The 24,101-nt window shown below is 35.3% G+C and overlaps 1 protein-coding gene across 1 annotated transcript in view; it reads right to left on the bottom strand.

Moving 5' to 3' along the window:
* Positions 1-21,324, bottom strand: part of LOC148311485 (isocitrate dehydrogenase [NADP], mitochondrial-like) — a 28,535-nt gene extending 7,211 nt beyond the window's left edge. The window contains exons 1-6 of the mRNA XM_088256623.1: positions 21,142-21,324; positions 15,954-16,069; positions 11,632-11,776; positions 8,736-8,935; positions 7,617-7,751; positions 1,172-1,275 (exon numbers count right to left, since the gene is read on the bottom strand). Of these exons, the coding sequence (XP_088112749.1) occupies positions 1,172-1,275; positions 7,617-7,751; positions 8,736-8,935; positions 11,632-11,776; positions 15,954-16,069; positions 21,142-21,241 (800 nt within the window). The 5' untranslated portion in view covers positions 21,242-21,324. The remainder of the gene's footprint in view (positions 1-1,171; positions 1,276-7,616; positions 7,752-8,735; positions 8,936-11,631; positions 11,777-15,953; positions 16,070-21,141) is intronic.
* Positions 21,325-24,101: the final 2,777 nt, after the last annotated feature.

Raw genomic sequence — 24,101 nt, 5'->3', positions numbered from 1 at the left:
TGAATAGCGAGGAGTAGCACCCAATTCTATTGGAAAAGATACTACCAAAGAAACAAAAAACCAAGGTCAAATGGCAATGGAATATTTCAGCAGGATTTAACCCCCTGCCACAAATACAAAAAAAATTATGAAATTTTTCACACAAAAACAATGAACTGTGTCGGACTGGTCAAGAATTTTGCCAGACATAAACCTAGTTGAAAATCTATCGGCAATCTGTAAGAATCGGCTCTCCAAAATTAATTTCACTACGGAAAAGCTCATTTTGTCCATAATTTGGATATGGTTTTGAGACGAAAAAATGGCATCCACGTGCCAAAACCTTATCCAATCGATGCCAAGAAGAGTGAAATCTTGGATTGAGCCCAAATGTGATCATATTAAACATTAATTTGTGATATAACTAATAAACAAAAGATTTTACGAAACTTTTTACGAAAATACAAAAAAAAAGTTTTGTTTCAATTTAATCTGTTCGATACTTCTTCGTCCTCTTCTTTTTTTTTTAGGCCTAAGTCCTGTCATTCTCCGGTCCGCTCCTGGGAGGTGGAAGACCAGCTATCCCTCCATCATTTAGGTGGACCTCCAGCGTGGTAGCTTAGCGCGCTAACCACTACACTATGGAGGCGGACAAAACACGATCTTACATTTTGATTATGATTAAGTTGGTTGATAGTGCACATCATAAGGTATAGTAAATAAGCCCCCTTGTGATATTTTGTAAAAATGGCAGTACATATCACTCCTTTCAAGAACGTCATAAATCAAAAATCGTCAGTTTTCAGTTGTGCATGTTTTCGGAATGCCCAGAAAATGTAATATATCCCAGCAAAAGAGGCATATTTTTTACTTAATATTTACCCGCTACAGGGCAGAAAATGTTGGTTTTGCATTTTGAAGAAAAGGTATTGTTTAATTATTTATTTAAATATATTAAATATTTTTCAAATGGAGAAAAAACCTTCAGGTTTTACCTAAAAAGATGTGTTGCACGGTAAAAAGTTCAATAAGTGGCTTGATATTTATTTTTAATACATTGTGTTATAGTTTTAAACTTTAAAAACATTCTCCTGAAAAATCAAGTTTTTTGATTTATGACGTTCTTGAAAGGAGTGAGCGATGTATATATAAATAACCAGATATTTAATATGGCGATGGACAGCGTACTCACTCTTCGTAAATGTCCTGGAAGATGTCCTTGAAGCGGCCATCGTACTTCTTGAGGATGGTGTTCTTGGTGGAGAGGTAGAGGGGCCACTTCTTCTGGAGAGCCACCTGCGGACAGACACTCAAGGTTGTGAGAAAAATCCATTATGACATTGTTGGTGTGGTGGATTCAGGTTGTGAAAGATAATCAGTAAAGGGCTCACAACATTTTGAGTGTGTCGTAAATACTTGTTCACAAAATCTGGATCATCTCCAATTACAGGAGTTATTTAATTAAAGTGATTTGATTAAAGTCCAGGTGTATTTATTTTATTGTAAAACCTTTATGCTGTAAATTATTATTGTATCTCTTGTATGTAATGTAATGTATAATCTAATAATTAAAAAAAAAAAACACAAATAAAAATTTAATTTAATTTAATTCAATAGATTAACAAGGAAGGAGACAATGGTATGCGCATGTGAGGAGAATGGAACCATCCAGACTCCCCCACATCGCATTGTACGGCCAACCCCATGGTAGACGACTCCCGGGCAGACCACCAAAGAGATGGGCCGATAGCTGGGAATCGACGTCGCAGGAGGCTAATCCCTCTTAAAAACAGGCCGTAAAGCCTACAATAAGAAGAAGAAGAAGAAGATTAACATGTTAGTATTTCCAACATTTTGAGTGTGTCCAAATACTATTTGAGTATTTGGACACACTCGAAATGTTGTAAATAAATTATCTGGTCAAATTATAAGCTTAAAAAATAAAAATAAAAATGGTATTTTCTGGCGTTTCTCATGTGTGTAATTATAATCCAGGATTCGGACCTCACATACTAATATAAGAGTTTCTGCTTAGTAAAAAGCTTCTTTACATCTCACCAATAGATGTCACTAGTGAAGTTCTAGTGATTCGAGAACAAGGTTTCTAAATTGGTTCATATATATAGAGCTTCCAAGAATTTGAATAGTGTGGTTGTCAATAATGGGTAGAATTGGTGAATGTTACACGTGTGTAAAGTGATCACTTAAATCAGCCTACGACAGTCGTCAGCCCCGTAAATGCCCAGACTTCCATATTCTTCTTCATCTTTGATGAGATGTCAAAAAATAATATGTTAGTATTTCGGCTCAACACAGGCCATGCCTAAAGAGCCGTACATATAGTAAATGTATCTATGAAATAAATATGTATCTATGAATGTATCTATGTATCTATGGAATAAATAAATAAATAAATAAAATAATATTTTCATATTGTTTTTTGACATCTCATCAAAGATGTAAAAGAATACTCAAATTCTTGGAAGTTCTATATATATGAAAACATTTTGAAGCATTATTCTTGAATCACTTGAACTTCACCAGAGACATCTATTGGTGGGATGAAAAGAAGCTTTTTATTGAGCAGAAACTCTTTTATTAGTATGTGAGATCCGAATCCTGGATTATAATCGCACACCTGAGAAACAAAGATTATAATCACACAATGATTAAAGAAAACACTTGTTTTTTACCACTTGAGTTTTATTATAGACTACATGTTTCAGAGGTTAAACTTCCATCATTCAGGTCTGTATAATAACTAAAATATAAAATATAAAATTGTTCTATAAATAAGGAGAGGGGAAAGTAAGGGGAAGGGGTTAGTCAAGGGGCGGAGTTTGAAAACAAAGGAAAAATGGAAAGCAAAGGTGAAGAATTTGCTTTCCATTTTTCCTTTGTTTTCAAACTCCGTCCCTTGACTAACCCCTTCCCCTTACTTTCCCCTCTCCTTATTTATAGAACAATTTTATATTTTAGTTATTATACAGACCTGAATGATGGAAGTTTAACTTCTGAAACATGTAGTCTATAATAAAACTCAAGTGGTAAAAAACAAGTGTTTTCTTTAATCATTGTAAAATGTCTTACCACAAAGTTAATACCGAAACAATAAATAACATATTATAATCACACAATAGTGGTTCAAGAAGAATGGCATATTCGTTGCCAGCTAAATTAATTTGGGGAAATAGAGATAGTGAGATTATAGAATGACATGGCTGGGATCTCTGAATTACGATACAAGCAGGAAGGAGCGTGATAGTGGGAAATGACTGCATAATCTTATCAGATGTCATGTAATATACTTGTCTGCATTGCTGTAATACAATATATATACATATATATGTAATACAATATATATGTATATATATATTGTATTACAGCAATGCTGACAAGTATAACGTGGTAATATTTTACTTCGTAAATTGGGTGTAAATAATATGTAAAGTGGGTGTATAATAATAAAATAAACAATGTGTTGCTTTGTAATTAAAGTTTATAATTAAAGTTTATTCTTAATTTATCTTTACAATATTTTTCTATCTACTATCTGATTCTGACAGTTAACAATATTATTTTTTTTTTTATCTGATGTCTTTTGTTTTATTCAGTGCGACGCATGCGACATCTGGTGGTAGATTTGTACTATATGTAGGTACTTAATAAAATGTATAGGTAGGTACCTAGTTATTTTATTATATATATATATATGGTCAGCAGGCTTGGCTACCGTACTGGAGGTCCCAGGTTCGATTCCCAGGAGGGGGTCAAATGAATAAAAGAGATTTTTTCACGCCATCAAGCTTGTATCTTTTACAAGGCATCAGGTTCCCGACCACTGCTGACAATTCGTCGGCAGTTCTCGTCACAACTTCAGGACGCGAATCTGACTTGGGTGGATGCAAAGGAGCTGGCAGCCGACAGAAAAGCCTGGAGACAGTTCGTGGACTCCATATGCTCCACTTAGGGAGCGGATATGGTTTAATTTAATTAATTAAAAGTTGTCCCGGGTTCGATTCCCAGGGGGGGGTCAAAATAAATATAAGTGATTTTTTCACTGTGATATTTATTCAATATTACCCTGGTCTGGTACCTGAAGAGGAGGGTTGATCACCTTTCCTTCATGTGTTAAACGTCAAGATAACACTGCGTTTATGCATTATGATGCAGTGCCACAGGGCATTAGAGATAGAAGAAAAAAAATTTTTTTTGATGAGATGTCAAAAAATAATATGAAAATAACTCCTGTAATTGGAGATAATCCAGATTTTGTGAACAAGTATTTCGACACTCAAAATGTTGAAAAAAAAAATGTTATCAGCCTGTTATCAAAATTAACATCCCGATAACAATAAGAGGATTACACGGTGTAATAAATATGAGTGATCACCCTCAGATCACGGACAATAGAGTGATGTGCTAGATAAGGGTGATGCGCATTATGACACGTTACGGCAATATAACGTCAATAAAGATAAATATAACATCAATAAAAATAAATATAAAGTTATATGTAAACGTTATAAGGTCATTGCGTCATGTGATGGAATATAGAACAGTTATTGATAATATAACATTTAAAACCTTGAAGTGGTGTAAATACATTATTTATTTAACCTTTCCCTTCCGGTGCTAAAATAAAACGCACGTCCCGGTGTTGCGTAGTCACTACGCAATTGAAAATAAGCGATTTTAAATCGGAAAAATACGGACATTCAAAGCGAATTCCCTTAATTAAGTATAAATGAAGTAAAAAATTATAATAATTTAGATTTATTTGCTGAAAGCATTAAAAAACCATCTGGCAATGCTCATGGAACAAGCATAGGTCCACTCTTGTCGAAAGCTCAAGAGCTACTGACGCTAGCTCGCTTGCTAGCCAGAGAACATTGAGCTTTGAGCTCCTCACGCTTGCACAGTGTAAGAGTGAGATGCGAATATGGTTCCCGTACACTCTTCACGGGCTGTTTATATGCGAATTTGTTTCCGATATTCACAAAATACCTCCGATGTACCCCATAAATTCAGATTATTATTAATATTATTTTTAAATCAATGCGTAAATATGCTATAGAGGAATACCTAAAATCTTCGCCTTGTATTTATTTTATTTATAGAGATATTTGTCTGCCTCCGTAGTGTAATGGTCAGCACGCTCGGCTACCGTTCTGGAGGTCCCGGGTTCGATTCCCATGGGGGGTCAAATAAATATAAGTGACTTTTTTCACTGTAATATTTATTCAATATTACCCTGGACTGGTACCTGAAGCGGAGGGCTGATCACCTTTCCTTCATTTGTAAACGATCAAGATAACACTGCGTTTATATGAAGCAGTGCCCTATGCACCATTGGGGTGCGGATAAGGGTTTTTTTATTTATTATTATTATTATGGTTATTAGAAGCAATGTGTACAAGGTACACAACACCGGGAAGGAAGGGTTAAATAATTTTTTATTGAATGCAAGGCATCGTTGATAAAATTAAAAAAGGAGCGTTGAGATGGTTTGGGCGTGTGGAACGAATGAGTGAGGAAATGAGAAAAGAATAGTCTTCTTCTTTTGTCTAATTCTGTGGATTGGCCTGCAGCAACTAATGACACCTCTTTCCCCACTCCCGTCTGTCATGCGTCACCCTCTTCTAGTATTTAGTAGTTTTTCCCATAAATTATTTAAAAAAAAATTATAATAAAAATTTGACAAAAACGGATACTAATCAGTTTTTAAATATGACTATAATTTTTAACCCTTTCCGGTCCTATGTCGAATGTCTTTTGACATTTTTTTCTCCTTCAGTTTAGTGTTAAAATACAAGGAAACATATTTTTTTCTCACTCGTATTTAGTGTGCGGTATACCTACTGGGACGAGGATTCAATCATTTTTATAAACAACATTTTGAGTGTGTCCAAATACTTGTTCACAAAACCTGGATTATCTCCAATTACAGGAGTTATTTTCATATTATTTTTTAACATCTCATCAAAGATGAAGAACATGGAAGTCTGGGCATTTACGAGGCTGACAAAAATGAAAATGGTATTTTCTGGCGTTTCTCATGTGTGTAATTATAATCCAGGATTCGGACCTCACATACTAATATAAGAGTTTCTGCTTAGTAAAAAGCTTCTTTACATCTCACCAATAGATGTCTCTAGTGAAGTTCTAGTGATTTAATAACAAGGTTTCTAAATTGGTTCATATATATATAGAGCTTCCAAGAATTTGAGTAGTGTGGTTGTCAATAATGGGTAGAATTGGTGAATGTTACATGTGTGTAAAGTGATCACTTAAACCAGCCTATGACGGTCGTCAGCCCCTTAAATGCCCAGACTTCCATATTCTTCTTAATCTTTGATGAGATGTTAAAAAATAACATTTTTATAAACACTAGAATGTGTAACTTTCTACCTGAGAATGATATGTACAAAAGGTTTGTTTTGGGGGCTGGCTCGGTACCCGTCACTCGGATGTCCGGCTACAGGCGTCAGTTACACTCGACCCGTGCGCATGCGAGCAGCAGTGATGACGATTCCATCCACAATAGCCCGCGTGTATGGAAAAATGTTACGCTCAACGAAAAATTCCTGGAGGTAGGAAAGAAACCCGATACATTTGCGTCACTTGCGAGAGAAAGCCCGGCCTTTGCATCGGTGACTGTTTTCACCCATATCATACATTAGATGTCTATAAAATGTAATAATAAGAGACAAGATTGTGTACATTGATAATAAAAATAAATTTTCAACATAAGTGTAATTTTCTTAGTGCCATGTCTAAGCTAGACAAGATCTGGAAAGACCAGGGTGTGAGTAACAACACCAAGATGAAGCTTGTCAGGAGCTTGGTCCACTCCATTTTTCTCTATGCTGCTGAAACATGGACCATAAAAGCAGCAGAAAGGAGAAAAAATGATGCCTTCGAAATGTGGTGTTGGAGGCGCATGCTCCGAACTCCATGGACAGCTAGACGCACCAATGAGTCCATTCGCCAGGAACTACGCTTGGATGGCTTGACTCTGGCCAATATCTGTACCTGACGGATTCTCCAGTTCTTTGGACACGTTGCGCGTGGCAACGAGGATAGCCTGGAACGACTAGTTGTGATCGGTAGCCTGGAGGGAAAGAGAGGGAGAGGAAGATTCCCCACACGATGGACTGATCAAATTAAGGCAGCAGCAGGCACCTCAGTGGTTGGAGCGCTACGTGCAGCGCAGTCAAGGGATAACTGGAGAAGAGTCATTGCTTCTGCAAGGGCACAACCCTCAGCAATGAGGAATAAGACGGAGAAGAAGAAGAAGTAATTTTCTTTAAAAACACTGGATGTATTGTTTTACCCTGTAGTGCTGTAAATCTATTGTGGACCTGATGGATTTTTTTTTTAATTTTTATGGACCGGAAAGGGTTAATGTATTCTCAATTCATTTAACTGGATTCTTTCTCCAATAGTGGTAAAATAAATTAAACCACCAAATGCCACTCCACTAGCGACCCGAGTGAGGTCCATTACAAGGTTGTGGCGTGACGGGTAGATTCCGCCCTCGTTCGCCCATCCGTAAGACACGGAGAATGTTTCCTAAGACAGAGTGGTGTGGTGTTCTCTGACGGTTGGTCACGGCTGGTCGCGTCGGCACATACCTGGAAGGAGGCGTGGGCGAAGGACTTGATGGACTCGTCGGTGTTGTACATGGCCAGCGCCACTCCGGCCCCCTTGAAGTCAAACAGCAGCTGCTTCTGGACCGTGCCGTCCTTGGCCGTGTACACCATCTCCACCTGAGGGGAACAAATATATATTTAGGATTTTTACGGAGTGTTTGGAAGTTTTTGGTGAGAGTATTTTGATGTTTTTAATGTTTTCTAACTAAAATAAACCCTGATGATGACAAGGTTCTTGTCGAAACCGGTAGGTTAAATTGCATTAATAAAAAAAAGTGGTTAAAACTAAGTTATTTAATTTTATCAAGTTTATAAAATGTGCCACAAAGTATCTGCGGAAAACATTCAAGAAAAAATATAGATGTATCATTCATATACTTATACATATCGCTCACTCCTTTCAACAACGTCATATATCAAAAATCGTTCATTTTCAATTGTGCATGTTTTCGGAATGCCCAGAAAATGTACTATATCCCAGCAAAAGCTGCATATTTTTAACTTAATATAACAATACCTTTTTTTCAAAATGCAAAAACACTACTTGTAGTAGTAGTAACAGTAGTAGTAACTTGTAGTAGGCAGTAATGTGTTAAGGTTATTTTTTACATTGACATATCGCTCACTCCTTTCAAGAACGTCATTTATCAAAAAATTGATTTTTCAGGAGATCGTTTTTAAAGTTTAAGAATGTAATAAAATATATCGAAAATAAATATCAAGCCACTTATTGAACTTTTTACTGTACAACAGATCTTTTCAAGTAAAACCTGAATGTTTTTTCTCCATTTGAAAAATATTTAGTATATTTCAAAAAATAATTAAACAATACCTTTTCTTCAAAATGCAAAAACAACATTTTCTGCCCTGTAGCGGGTAAATAGTAAGTTAAAAATATGCCGCTTTTGCTGGGATATAGTACATATTCTGGGCATTCCGAAAACACGCACAAGTGAAAATTGTCAATTTTTATATATGACGTTGTTGAAAGGAGTGAGCGATATCATTAGGGCTGTATATGATCCCAAATGTCACCGAGACCTACATGGATCCATTGCAAAGTGATCAGACGTGAGTCGGTGAGATTGGAGGTGCACTTACCTTTCCGGGGTTGGACACCACCATGTCCTGCGCCTTGTACTGGTCCCCGTGGGCGTGGCGCCCGATCACGATGGGCCGCGTCCAGCCCGGCACCAGCTTGGGGATGTTCTTGCAGATGATGGGCTCCCGGAACACGGTGCCGCCCAGGATGTTCCGGATGGTGCCGTTGGGACTCAGCCACATCTTCTTCAGCTTGAACTCTGCGCAGACACATCCACATACAATAACGTCTGGCTAATTTTATGATTCTTATATATTGACATTTATGATATCTTACATGTATTTATGGTATGTATGAGGAGTTAATATACTAACTAACTAACTAACCATCACGCCGCTTCCCCGCAGGGGTAGGCAGAGAGAATCGAACGCCACACCACTCTGTCCTTGCAAACATTCTTTGCCTCTTCTACATTCATGCATCTCCTCATACATACCCGACGATTATTACGACTCCTGACCCGGCCGCTTTCAAGTATTTGACATACCTGATTGTGCCAAGTTTTCCTCCGTCGTCCTCTGCTTCTTTTTCCAACTACATTCGCCTCATAAATTTGTTTAACCGTTCTTTCTTCACTCATACGCTCCACATGTCCAAACCATCTCAACACACCTTTCTTAATTTTATCGATAATGCTTATCTCAGCCTTACATTCTTTCCTTATTCCATCATTCGAACATCTATCAAACATCGTTTTGCCACACATTCGTCTGAGGGATCGCATTTCGACTGCATTCAGTCTGCTTTCATCCTTCTTTTGCCAACTCCATGCTTCGCTTCCATACATAAGGGTTGGAACAAAAAAATTAATTTACAATAAAAGTTATTTTTATTATTATTCTTTGAAAGGGAAATCTTTAAAAGCGGACTTGAAGTTAAATTCCCGTGGGTTTCTCTATCTTAATTCAATCTCGTTCAAATAAAAAAAATATTTTTTTTTACAAAAATGTTAGTAATGTTATATAATATAACCACTCACCTAGATTTTTATGTCTACCGGTTTCAAATACCCTCAAAATACATACATAGATACTCAAAATATTGAAACTGGACATACCCTCAAAATACATATGTACATAGATACTCGAAATATTGAAACTGGCATACCCTCAAAATACATACATAGATACTCCTAATATTGAAACTGGCATACCCTCAAAATACATACATAGATACTCAAAATATTGAAACTGGACATACCCTCAAAATACATATGTACATAGATACTCGAAATATTGAAACTGGCATACCCTCAAAATACATACATAGATACTCAAAATATTGAAACTGGACATACCCTCAAAATACATATGTACATAGATACTCGAAATATTGAAACTGGCATACCCTCAAAATACATACATAGATACTCCTAATATTGAAACTGGCATACCCTCAAAATACATACATAGATACTCAAAATATTGAAACTGGACATACCCTCAAAATACATATGTACATAGATACTCGAAATATTGAAACTGGCATACCCTCAAAATACATACATAGATACTCAAAATATTGAAACTGGACATACCCTCAAAATACATATGTACATAGATACTCGAAATATTGAAACTGGCATACCCTCAAAATACATACATAGATACTCCTAATATTGAAACTGGCATACCCTCAAAATACATACATAGATACTCAAAATATTGAAACTGGACATACCCTCAAAATACATATGTACATAGATACTCGAAATATTGAAACTGGCATACCCTCAAAATACATACATAGATACTCCTAATATTGAAACTGGCATACCCTCAAAATACATACATAGATACTCAAAATATTGAAACTGGACATACCCTCAAAATACATATGTACATAGATACTCGAAATATTGAAACTGGCATACCCTCAAAATACATACATAGATACTCCTAATATTGAAACTGGCATACCCTCAAAATACATACATAGATACTCAAAATATTGAAACTGGACATACCCTCAAAATACATATGTACATAGATACTCGAAATATTGAAACTGGCATACCCTCAAAATACATACATAGATACTCCTAATATTGAAACTGGCATACCCTCAAAATACATACATAGATACTCAAAATATTGAAACTGGACATACCCTCAAAATACATATGTACATAGATACTCGAAATATTGAAACTGGCATACCCTCAAAATACATACATAGATACTCCTAATATTGAAACTGGCATACCCTCAAAATACATACATAGATACTCAAAATATTGAAACTGGACATACCCTCAAAATACATATGTACATAGATACTCGAAATATTGAAACTGGCATACCCTCAAAATACATACATAGATACTCCTAATATTGAAACTGGCATACCCTCAAAATACATACATAGATACTCAAAATATTGAAACTGGACATACCCTCAAAATACATATGTACATAGATACTCGAAATATTGAAACTGGCATACCCTCAAAATACATACATAGATACTCCTAATATTGAAACTGGACATACCCTCAAAATACATACATAGATACTCTCAAATATTTAAACTGGACATACCCTCAAAATACATACATAGATACTCAAAATATTGAAACTGGACATACCGTAGTCGTACAGGAGAAAGTGACCAACTACCAAAACGTAAAATGTTTAGGAGGGCCATTTAAGTCACTTTTGCTTGGCAAGAAAATAAACACCAATGCAGTTAGTCATTAACAAGTCAATATATTATACTTCCAAGTTTATTGTCCTTATATCCTTTGGGATGTTTTTCAGGGCAATATTAAGCTAGTAATATATGAAATAGTCAATGATCACGTTTTTGTAAAACAATGCACTTGGTCACTTTCTCCTGTATACGATACCCTCAAAATACGTACAAAGATACTCAAAATATTGAAACTGGACTTACCCTCGACCCTCTGCTCGTCGGGCGTGATGGTGGCGCACTTGACGGCCACGTTGTACTTGAGGGTGGCGTGCGCCGAGTCGATGGTGACCTGGTCGCCGGTGGCGTCCCGGTGGGGCAGCCCCAGGTCAAAGTACTTGCAGTCAACCTGCGACCAAACAGGCAGTCAGACACACAACTTCACATCACACGGGCGATACTCAAACTTACTGTCAATACCACCCTTTTGTGACACACACAGTCCTGTGTCGGGTTTCCAACACAGATTCAAATACAGTGAAACCTCTATCTATCGTTCCTCGAATAATCGTTTTCCCGGATGTGTCGTTTATTTCTTCTACCCCAAATTAATTTTATACAAAAATAGATTGCTTCTATCCACCGTTTTACCGCATTCATTGTTTGAATAATGCTACATATTTGACATAATTTGTCTGTTATTTTTCCATTCTTTTTAATTCTACACTTTACATTTAACATAGACTTCTTCGAGAATAACCACAGTAGTGTGTGGCGTTTACTCTCTGAATAATGGTTAATTGTGCATATGTATATATATGTGTATGTGTATGTGTGTGTGTGTGTGTGTGTGTGTGTGTGTGTATGTGTCCATGTGAGCGTATGTGTGTGTGTGAGAGTGTATAATTGCGAATGAACGTTTTTATATATCATGTATCTATTTGGGACCTGAATTTGGCTTTATTTAATGTCTTGTATTTGTAACTGTTGGTTTTCCTAAAAATATATATAAAAGTAAAAAGTAAGAGAACAGTTTGTACTAGTATCACAAAGAATTAAAATCATTCATATTTTTAATATAGTTAGAGCATTTTGAAAATTTCTATCTTGTCAGCATATAGTGACGCAATATTTTTAACCTAGGGAACGTTTTGATAAATATAGATATAAAATAACAGAAAACTAAAATGTAATAATAATAACTATCAAAATTATTGTAATATATTTACGTGTTAACAAGATTTACTGCTTCGAAATGATATGATCCGTGTAATATCGTAGTGACATTGACCCTACTAGATAACAAGTTACAATAATTTACAGTCAATTCCACTTCATTGGGACACATCCCGGGGCCTGGGATATTAATCCCGATCAAATGGATTTGGATATACAGTGACTGCATTACTCCTATTCTATTATACAGCTCTGAGACATGGCACCTTACACGGGCCAAGATCAGCCGTATACTCAGCAATGAGAATAGATTTCATTAACCGTCCCTTCCCGGTGTTGTGTACCTGTACACATTGCTTCTTCTTCTTCTCTGGTTTCAATCCTGGGATTGGTTTGCAGCAACTTCCTCTGTTCTTCTCTTCCATTCTTCCCTGTCTTGTGCGGCTTTTTTGAAATGTGCATATGATGAGCAGCGCACGTCCTAGTCTCAACACAGGTACTCTGGGCGTGGGGGTCCCCTAGAGTTTGTCCCCTCGATCATACCCTCCATTACGGCATGCAAGAGACCTTCTTGACGTATTACACGACCAATCTATCTTGCACGCCTTTCCTGAGCAGGTGCCTTCCTCCTTCGATGCATTCAAGAACTTCCTCATTCGTGATGTGGTCTCTCCAGGAAACTCTTAAGAGTCTTCTATAGGACCACATCTCGAAAGCCTCTAGTCTCCGCTTATCCCTTTCGGATAGACAGCATGTCTCGCAGCCGTACATCAAGACACTCTATACATAGGTCTTTATGAGGAGTATTCTCAGTTTTAGGTCTATATTATATTATATATTGCTTCTAATAACCATAATATCTCTATAAATACAATAAATACAAGGCTAAGATTTTAAGCATTCCTCCATGACATTTTTGCGCATTGATTTAAAAAATAATATCAATAATAATCAGAATTTATCGGGTACATCGGAGGTATTTTGTGAATATCGAAAACATGTCGCGTATAAACAGGGCGTGAAGAGTGTGCGGGAAGCGCGACACTACATTCGCACCTCACTCTCGCATACTTGCACTGTGCAAGCGTGAGGAGCTCAAAGCTCAATGTTCTCTGGCTAGCGGCAGTAGCTCTCGGGCTTCCGACAAGAGTGGAGCTTCTTGCATACTTGCACTGTGCAGCGTGAGGAGCTCAAAGCTCAATGTTCTCTGGCTAGGGGCAGTAGCTCTCGGGCTTCCGACAAGAGTAGACCTATGCTTGTTCCGTGAGCGTTGCCAGATGGTTTTTTAATGTTTTTAGCAAATAAATCTATATTATTATTATTTTTGACTTCATTTAGATTTAGATTTAAAGAAATAGTGGTATTTACTTTAAGTAAAACTTAAATAAAAAATGGATAGATTTTATCACAGAGTGACTGCTGAACCAATTAACCTTTCCCTTCGGGTGCTAGAATAAAAATGTGCATTCCGGTGTTGGGTAGTCACTACACAATAAAAAATTAGCGATTTTAAAAAGGAAATATACAGATATTCATAACTAATCCCCTTAATTAATTATAATAATTTAGATTTATTTGCTGAAAACATTAAAAAAACCATCTGGCAACGCTCACGGAATAAGCAAAGGTCCACTCTAGTTGGAAGCCCAAGAGCTACTGCCGACTGCCGCTAGCCGCTAGCTAGAGAACATTGAGCTTTGAGCTCCTCACGCTTGTACAGTGCAAGTATGCAAGAGTGAGATGCGAATATAGTGTCACGCTTACCGCTCACTCTTCTTGCTCTGTTCGAATTTGTTTCCGATATTCACAAAACGCCTCCGATGTACCCGATAAATTCTGATTATTATTAATATTATTTTTAAAATGAATGCGTAAATATGTTATGGAGGAATACCTAAAATTATAGTCTTGTATTTATAATATTTATAGAGATATTGATGGTTATTAGAAGCAATGTGTACAAGGTACACAACACCGGAACGGGAGGGTTAATGAGAATAGACGTCTGAGAGGAATTTTCAGCTTGCAGTGATTTGACATCAGAATGAGGAAATATATAATATTGACTTTTGTCAACGGACTTTCCTTTCCAATAGAAGAGATGAATCAATAAAATGTTTTATGAAGTATATGGATCGTTCGCTAAGTTAAAAATGGATATATAAAAAAGACATATTATTTTTGACATCTCATCAAAGATGAAGAAGAATATGGAAGTCTGGGCATTTACGGGGCTGACGACCGTCATAGGCTGGTTTAAGTGATCGCTTTACACACGTGTAACATTCACCAATTCTACCCATTATTGACAACCACACTACTTAAATTCTTGGAAGCTCTATATATATATGAACCAATTTAGAAGAGACATCACTAGAGACATCTATTGGTGAGATGTAAAGAAGCTTTTTACTAAGCAGAAACTCTTATATTAGTATGTGAGGTCCGAATCCTGGATTATAATCACACACATGAGAAAAGCCAGAAAATAACATTTTCATTTTTATTATTAAGCTTATAATTTTTATTATTAAGATTGTCAATAATGGGTAGAATTGGTGAATGTTACACGTGTGTAAAGTGATCACTTAAACCAGCCTATGACGGTCGTCAGCCCCGTAAATGCCCAGACTTCCATATTCTTCTTCATCTTTGATGAGATGTCAAAAATAATATGAAGATAACTCCTGTAATTGGAGATAATCCACATTTTGTGAACAAGTATTTGGACACACTCAAAATGTTGTAAAAAAGACAGTTTCTTTGCAGTACTGTCCGCCTCCGTAGTGTAATGGTCAGCACGCTCGGCTACCGTTCTGGAGGTCCCGGGTTCGATTCCCAGGGGGGGTCAAATAAATAAAAGTGATTTATTCACTCTAATATTTATTCAATACTGCTGGTGTTCCGTGTCTCTAAGATTTGCTGGTCGGGGTCGTGGGCATCTGTGTACCGGCCAACGTCGAGTCGGAATCGGATCTAGCTGACTAATTGAACTTAACAATAATCCCTTTCACTGCCTACACCGGGGTACTTCTAGAAAATTTGGTGATGGACTTACAATCTTGTATTTATTTAGATTGGCAGTGACAGGGATATTAAAAGCTTTTAAATGTAAATTCACAGTAAAATCAAAATACAATTTTATATTGTTTCACATTTTCAATAAATTTCGCAACAAAAAATTGCTTAGCAAGAGCAGATCTGTCAGGAAGCCTAGATGCTTCTGTATCAGATCTGGGCATGCGGTGGGACAGCTTTCAATACCCTGGACTGGTACCTGAAGCGGAGGGCTGATCACCTTTCCTTCGTGTGTCAAAGATCAAGATAACACTGTGTTTATATAATGCAGTGCCCTATGCACCATTGGGGTGCGGATAAGGGTTTGAATTGAAAAGTTTCTTTAGGCATACCTTGACATAGGGGAAGATGAGTCTCTCCTTGATCTTCTCCCAGATGATCCTAGTCATCTCATCTCCATCCATCTCCACGATGGGGTTGGCGGCTTCCACGCGTTTGCCCGCGCCATCTACGCAACAAAAAGAATAACAATGTAATTTGTTTAACAAAAAATCAACCTCTCATAGTTCACTATCCATTCACGCAAATTAAGCCTAATGTGTAAAGGCAACTAGCCGTAACTCAAGATGCGGCCGTTTGGCGTAACACGGCTCAAAGCATTCTTATAGCTGGCCTCTATCATATACAATCACAGATTTTACTCTATCTCTTTCCTTTACCGAGATATTCATTATCCAAATAGTCGCAAAATTGTATTCATTTGATATATCGCTCACTCCTTTCAAGAACGTCATAAATCAAAAAATTTGATTTTTCAGTAAACCGTTTTTAAAATTTAATAATATAATACAATGTATTAAAAATAAATATCAAGCCACTTACTGAACTTTTAACTTTGTAACCGATCTTTTAAGGTAAAACCTGAAGTTTTTTCTCCATTTGAAAAATATTTAGTTTATTTAAAAAAAATAATTAGACAATACCTTTTCTTCAAAATGCAAAAACATCACTTTCTGCCCTGCAGCGGGTAAATATTTAGCAGTCCGGTTTTGAAAAATAAAAGCAACTACGACAGTTTAGTCTGATTGAATTTACACGCACCGTAATTACGCGCCGATTGAACACACCGATCCGAAGAAAGAAAGACAAAAGCACAAGCCAATCATCCGTTTTATATGCTAACTGAAGTGCCGGAAGGTGAAATTCCGTGTAGTGCACAAACGCCCTGAGGCGCCGTTTAAGTAGTATTTTACGAAAATGGAGCCATATAAATTATCCAAAATTATTTATTAAATATCGGTTACTAAATAATAGGTCCGCCTCCGTAGTGTAATGGTCAGCACGCTCGGCTACCGTTCTGGAGGTCCCGGGTTCGATTCCCAGGGGGGTCAAATATATATATTTATATATATATATATATATATATATATATATATATATATATATATATATATATATATATATATATATATATATATATATATATATATATATATATATATATATATATTCATTTTTTTATATAAGTGATTTTTTCACCCTAATATTTATTCCATATTACCCTGGACTGGTACCTGAAGCGGAGGGCTGATCACCTTTCCTTCACGTGTTAACAATCAAGATAACACTGCATTTATATGACGCAGTGCCCTATGCACCATTGGGGTGCGGATAAGGGTTTGAAAAATTTGAAATTGAAAAATAATAGGTTATAGTGACACAATCATATAAAAAAAAAATCACATTTTTATGTATATTTTGGCCCGACCATGCTTATATCGAAATACAATAGAGTGAAATTACACGTTCCTGCTCCATAGTGCAATGGTTAACGCATTTGGTTACTATATGCTGGAGGTCCCAGGTTCGATTCTTAGGGGGTCAAAATAAATTTTAATAAAACACCTGTAAATGTGGAGTATTTAAAATCAAACTTTTTTTATAATAAATAAAAAGTAATTAAGAGAAAAATTAAAATACTACTAAATTTAAATACATTAAAGAGATAATATTCTGGGTCCGTGGGGTAAAAATACTCGATACAACTAGTTTAGGAGGTCAAATGTCAACAACCAGTTTTTTTATCATTATTTTGTCACGGTTGAATACTAATACATTTTAACAATACAGAAACATAAAAAGACATAGAAAGGAGAGTGAATGCTGGGAACAAAGTGAATAGTGCACTGAAATCAGTTATAGCAAATAAAAACCTATCAGCGGAAGCTAAACTGGCAGTGCACAACGGAGTCCTGGTTCCAACTCTAATGTATGGAAGTGAAACATGGAGTTGGCAAAAGAAGGATGAAAGTAGACTGAATGCAGTCCAAATGCGATCTCTCAGAAGGATGTGCGACAAAACGATGTATGATAGATGTTCAAATAGTGAAATAAGGAAGGAATGCAAAGCTGAGATAAGCATTATCGATAAAATTAAGAAAGGTGTGTTGAGATGGTTTGGACATGTAGAACGAATGAGTGAGGAAAGAACGGTAAAACAAATTTATGAGGCGAATGTTAGTGGGAAAAGAAGCAGAGGAAGACCGAAAAAAACATGGCACGATCAGGAATGCCAAATACTTGAAAGTGGTCAGGTTAGGAGTCGTAACAATCGGCGGGTATGTATGAGGAGATGCATGGACGTGGAAGAGGCGAAGAATGTTTGCAAGGACAGAGTGGTGTGGCGCTCTATTCTCTCTGCCTACCCCTGCGGGGAAGCGGCGTGATGGTTAGTTAGTTAGTTAGTTAGGAATGCCCAGAAAATGTACTATATCCCAGCAAAAGCGGCATATTTTAAACTTAATATTTACCCGCTACAGGGCAGAAAGTGTTGTTTTTGCATTTTGAAGAAAAGGTATTGTTTAATTATTTTTTTAAATATACTAAATATTTTTCAAATGGAGAAAAAACCTTCAGGTTCTACCTAAAAAGATCTGTTGCACAGTAAGTTCAATAAGTGGCTTGATATTTATTTTTAATACATTGTATTATATTTTTAAACTTTAAAAACGATCTCCTGACATTGTTGAAAAGAGTGAGCGATATGTTACCATAATATGGTAAATATGCACCTCTGAAATTTCTTAATTGCGGAACACTGGCTTATCTCACGAGGACAAGGTGATCAGTCCTGCATGCTGTGAAGGGATCATCAAATCGCTTTGATTATCTCGTCATTCCAGTTTTCTGAAGGCCGCGAGAGATATCACACTGACGCGTAACAGTATCACGCGTTACCACTCGTGGTCAAGGGTCATATTGAATAGTTGCATTCCATATTGCGCAACGCTATAATGTTGATAACAACATATGGACGGGTCAAAACTAACCTGAGGTCAATTTTGACTTTTTTTTTTTGAATTACCTAACGTCCGAGTGACTCTGAACTCTCTAGCTACGGCTTATGCAACACCGCTTATCATGACCCTACTCAGACTTTTTTAAGTTTCATAGCCTATGCCTACTTGTGAGTGGATTTACTCTTTATGTTTAAAGTTACTATAACTTCATGTAATTCATGAGTGAAAATTCTAGGCAAATGACCACTCTGCACGAGGACAAAATGGCTCTTTTTTGTATTGAAACATTTATTTGATAACTACATAAGTATTTTATTTATTGTTTCGGCATTAACTTTGTGGTAAGACATGTTACAATGATTAAAGAAAACACTTCGTTTTTTACCACTTGAGTTTTATTATAGACTACATGTTTCAGAAGTTAAACTTCCATCATTCAGGTCTGTATAATAACTAAAATATAAAATGTAAAATTGTTCTATAAATAAGGAGAGGGGAAAGTAAGGGGAAGGGGTTAGTCAAGGGACGGAGTTTAAAAACAAAGGAAAAATGGAATTTTCAAGATAATTCATTATTTGGCCTTTTATTTGAAAATTTAGAAATCCAAAAAAACCTGAATTCTAATAATAATTTATTAAATCATATATTGTTTCAAAATTCTTCACCATTGCTTTCCATTTTTCCTTTGTTTTCAAACCCCGTCCCTTGACTAACCCCTTCCCCTTACTTTCCCCTCTCCTTATTTATAGAACAATTTTATATTTTATATTTTAGTTATTATACAGACCTGAATGATGGAAGTTTAACTTCTGAAACATGTAGTCTATAATAAAACTCAAGTGGTAAAAAAGAAAGTGTTTTCTTTAATCATTACTACATAAGTATATGCACATAAATACATTCATTCAAAAATTAATAAACATAATTAACTTGTGGCGGAGACCCACCAAGCACCTTGTGTGTCTTGTCGGTGGAGTTCTTTTTACATAGGTTTTTTTTAAAACTATTTTAACCTTATATACAATTCTCTCTACCTAACCCTACGGTAAGCGATGTGATGGTTAGTTAGGTAGATACAAATTCCTTTCCCATGAAAATTTACTGATGGTGACCACCCTTTCCCCACCTAAGTCACTTACTTAAACCTTAAAATATATTATTTAAAGTAAATATTGAAAGAAAGCATATTTCAAAAGAATTTTATAATTCTACTAAATTAAATCTTCTCTTTGTGCCAATTTTTTTAAATTAATTAACAAATAAACGTGAAATATGACCATGCGTTAACTTTATAACTACTACTACTACTACTACTACTACTACCATCACGCCGTTTCCCCGCAGGGGTAGGCAGAGAGGATGGAACGCCACACTCTTCTGTCCTGACATACACTCCTCGCCTCCTTCACATCCATACATCTAGTCATACATGCCCTCCGATTACGCAGACTTTTAACACCGCCAGATTTTAGGTTCTGATTGATCTGATAGTGTCAAGTCTTTTTCGGTCGTCCACGTTCTGTTTTCCCTCTCACATTCGCCACATATATTTTCTTAGATTCTTAGATTCTTATATTTCTTTTTTCATGTCCATACCACCGCAAAGAGCTCTTTCTAATCTTTTCAATTATTCCTCGTTCAGCCTTACATTCCTTTCTTATATCGTCGTTTTTAATTCTGTCACTAATTTTTAATTTTAAACTTTATAACCCTCTTTAAAAAGTGGTAAAATGATTTTTTTTGTTAAACACATTTCAATAAAATCACCTAAAAACACGTCATTTTAAATTGATACATTACAAAAAACCCTAATAAAAAACCAAATACACAAAAAATATGTTAAAATATACATTATATTATTTTCCCGATAAATATACATTTTACTGTCGAAATCTTGAAAAAAAACGCACTCAAACGATTGAAAAGCAGCTGAACCAATAAATAAATACAAATATTTACATAATACACGTAAAAAATATTAATTACATATGTATTTTAGCGTTTATCCTGTAACTGTTTAGGATTCTAATGTCACGAATTCCGTCAATTCTAACCGAAATTTATCAGATTACACCTTTATTTCAAGCTACAAGCAGATTAGCAATCAATAATGAATTAAGATTAGATTATTATAGAATACAGTCTATGTTTTCTGAATGAAATATATTTATTGTACGATTCAAAACACGTACGCGCCGGAGTAACCAAGCGCTGAACGAAAGGATGCAAAAGGTGTTTTGAAACATAACCTTATCGGGGTATTATTTGTGAATTTACTTACAATTTCTGACTTGAGAGAGGCAGGGGAGCGAGCTGTTGACACCGGTGGTAGTCACTGCTTTGACGCTGGCACCAATTACCTTCGCTAAATTACCGGCCATTTCTGACGCTTCGGATAGAAAAATTAGACTACAAACGTCAAACGGGAAGGCACGTCACGCCAAGAACTCGCCCTCTGAAAACTGGCCGAAATGTATATCACAATTCGCAAACTCAGAATCTTGACTTTCAAACATAATTCCTACTAGAGACAGAGACAACGCTCTATAAAATCCGCCCCATTTCTGTTTAACGACAAATAGGCTGGTGGTTTTGTTTCTTTTTGTCTACGTTTTGCTACATTAGATAAAACGAGATAAAGATATTCAGTACCTTTATCTCTGACCCTTCTATTAAGCTTAGAGTACTTGCGTTGCAATTTAGCAATATTCGAATTTGCCAGTTGGCAACTTTGCCATTATTCGACCAATCAAAAGCCATGCTTTATCTCGATGCGTCAAGGAGTTGACTGATAAATTAAGCGTTATCGTAAAATAAGTATGATAGCAAAAGGGTTTGATATCGATACTAAGGAAATTATTTGACTTTTTGATAACAACATAAAACCAGATGATTTCATCAATCCATGAAAACGTACCGAAATGGCGCCAATTCTTTAAACTTCTATACATTTTCAATTGCTCATTCCAATAGCTCAAAGATAAGATTTCAGGGAGAAAACATAATTATATTTTCATATTTATTTTTTTGTAAAATTTGTTATTCATAAAACCGTTTCGTCAAAGTTCTAAAGCTCGTTCTTTGAATTATATAACAATACCCAGGATTTTTCCATAAAAGGTCTTAGATTCCAAGAATTTCCATACAAAAGTACGAACAATGAAGGATTTAAATATTTTTTTTTACGTTAGTATTAATTTCACTTATTTACATTTTTTAAATAATACCGTAGGTAAATGAGCTTAGAGAATTATATACATATATGCATATTTAAAAGTAAATCAAATAATCAAAATTAGGTATATTATAATTCATAAAAGTAGCCATCTTTTGGATAATTTATAGCGCCATTTTCGCCATTTTCGTAAAATACTACCTCAAGAGCGCTTAGTTTTAAAACACTCCTTGTCATTCATCGTTCACTTTGTGTAATACCACTTTAAAACTTTATATAATAAAACAACAACTATTTAATTTTTTTCACGTATATTTTATTTGACCATTGACTGGTCTGATAACGACGAAACCCAGTCACTGACCAAATAAAATTATGTATTTATTGTAACTGCAGACAGTTGGTAGAATATATGTGTAAAAAACTATATAGTTGTTATTTTAACTAATTTAACTAACCAAAGGCGTGTTGGGAAAGTTTGGACATGTGGAACGAATGAGTGAGGAAAGAACGGTAAAACAAATTTATAAGGCGAATGTAGTCGGAAAAAGGAGCAGAGGAAGAGCGAGAAAATCTTGGCACGATCAGGTATGCCAAATACTTGAAACCGGTCAATCCAGGAGTCAAAATAATCGTCGGGTATGTGGAGGTGCATGAACGTGGGAGAGGCAAAGAATATTTGCAAATACAGAGTGGTGTGGCGTTCTATTCTGTCTGCCTACCCTTGCGGGGAAGCGGCGTGACGGTTAGTTAGTTAGTTATATATTTATTTTTAAATAATACCCTAAGAAAATGAGCTTAGAAAACTATATGCATTTAAACAGAGCTTTTTTTATAAACAGAAAAGGTCCCAGAAAATAGTTGAAATATTGAAATATTTATTACAATACCATGTTTTGTCATTTTGACGAATTTTATAAATAAAGGTATAATTATGTTAGCACAAACATCGTTTCGTCCAATTGATTTAAAAAACAAAAATATACCTATATGTTTATATAAGATATATTTATATATATATATATATATATATATATATATATATATATATATATATATATATATATATATATATATATATATATATATATATATATATATATATATATATATATATATATATCTGTGAAAAAAGATGCCGGAAAGCCGTTCTACCGCGTTGCATGGAAAAAAAAGTCCTGCATTTATATATATACATAGTTAATAATGTTAAATAATAAGTTTAAAGTAACAAAAAAAAGTGGTCTTATATAAGTGTTTTATTTTAATATTTAAATCGTGATGTTATTCCGCAAAGTTAATGCCAAATCATTAACGGAACGGAAAGCCGTTCTACCGCGTTGCATGGAAAAAAAATCCTGCATTTATATAAACATGGTTAATAATGTTAAATAATAAGTTTAAAGTAACTAAAAAAAGTGGTCTTATATAAGTGTTTTATTTTAATATTTAAATCGTGATGTTATTCCGCAAAGTTAATGCCAAATCATTAACGGAACGGAAAGCCGTTCTACCGCGTTGCATGGAAAAAAAATCCTGCATTTATATAAACATGGTTAATAATGTTAAATAATAAGTTTAAAGTAACTAAAAAAAGTGGTCTTATATAAGTGTTTTATTTTAATATTTAAATCGTGATGTTATCCCGCAAAGTTAATGCCAAATCATTAAATAATCTTGTTTTAAATTTAAGGAATTTTACATCATAAATTTTACCTGTAAGATAAATATTATTGTTCCGTGCAATGACCGGGTGTTCTTTAGAAATTTTAAAGATCCTGGGTTTTTTTTGCTGAAGATAACCCAACATACAGGTAACATTGGCAACCTCGCAAATCCTTACAGCTGGAATCGTCAACTTGCGAATATTGAATTAGGATAGGATGAAATAGTATTAAAACAAAAAACTTGTAAAAGACCACATTTTTGAGTTTTATTGAACTTATTATTAAACATTATTTTTGACCACGGGACATGTAATTAAGGGTTAAGATATTAAGACATTTTTCATGCGTTTTATTTCAGGAGACTGCAGAAACCTGGCATTGAGCTCACACAAATCCTTA

The sequence above is a fragment of the Brachycentrus maculatus genome, unplaced genomic scaffold (genome assembly GCF_059751285.1).
Source record: "Brachycentrus maculatus isolate JH-2025_06_01 unplaced genomic scaffold, ASM5975128v1 h1tg000064l, whole genome shotgun sequence".
Lineage (NCBI taxonomy): Eukaryota > Metazoa > Arthropoda > Insecta > Trichoptera > Brachycentridae > Brachycentrus > Brachycentrus maculatus.
This window is presented reverse-complemented; position numbering and strand designations above follow the sequence as displayed.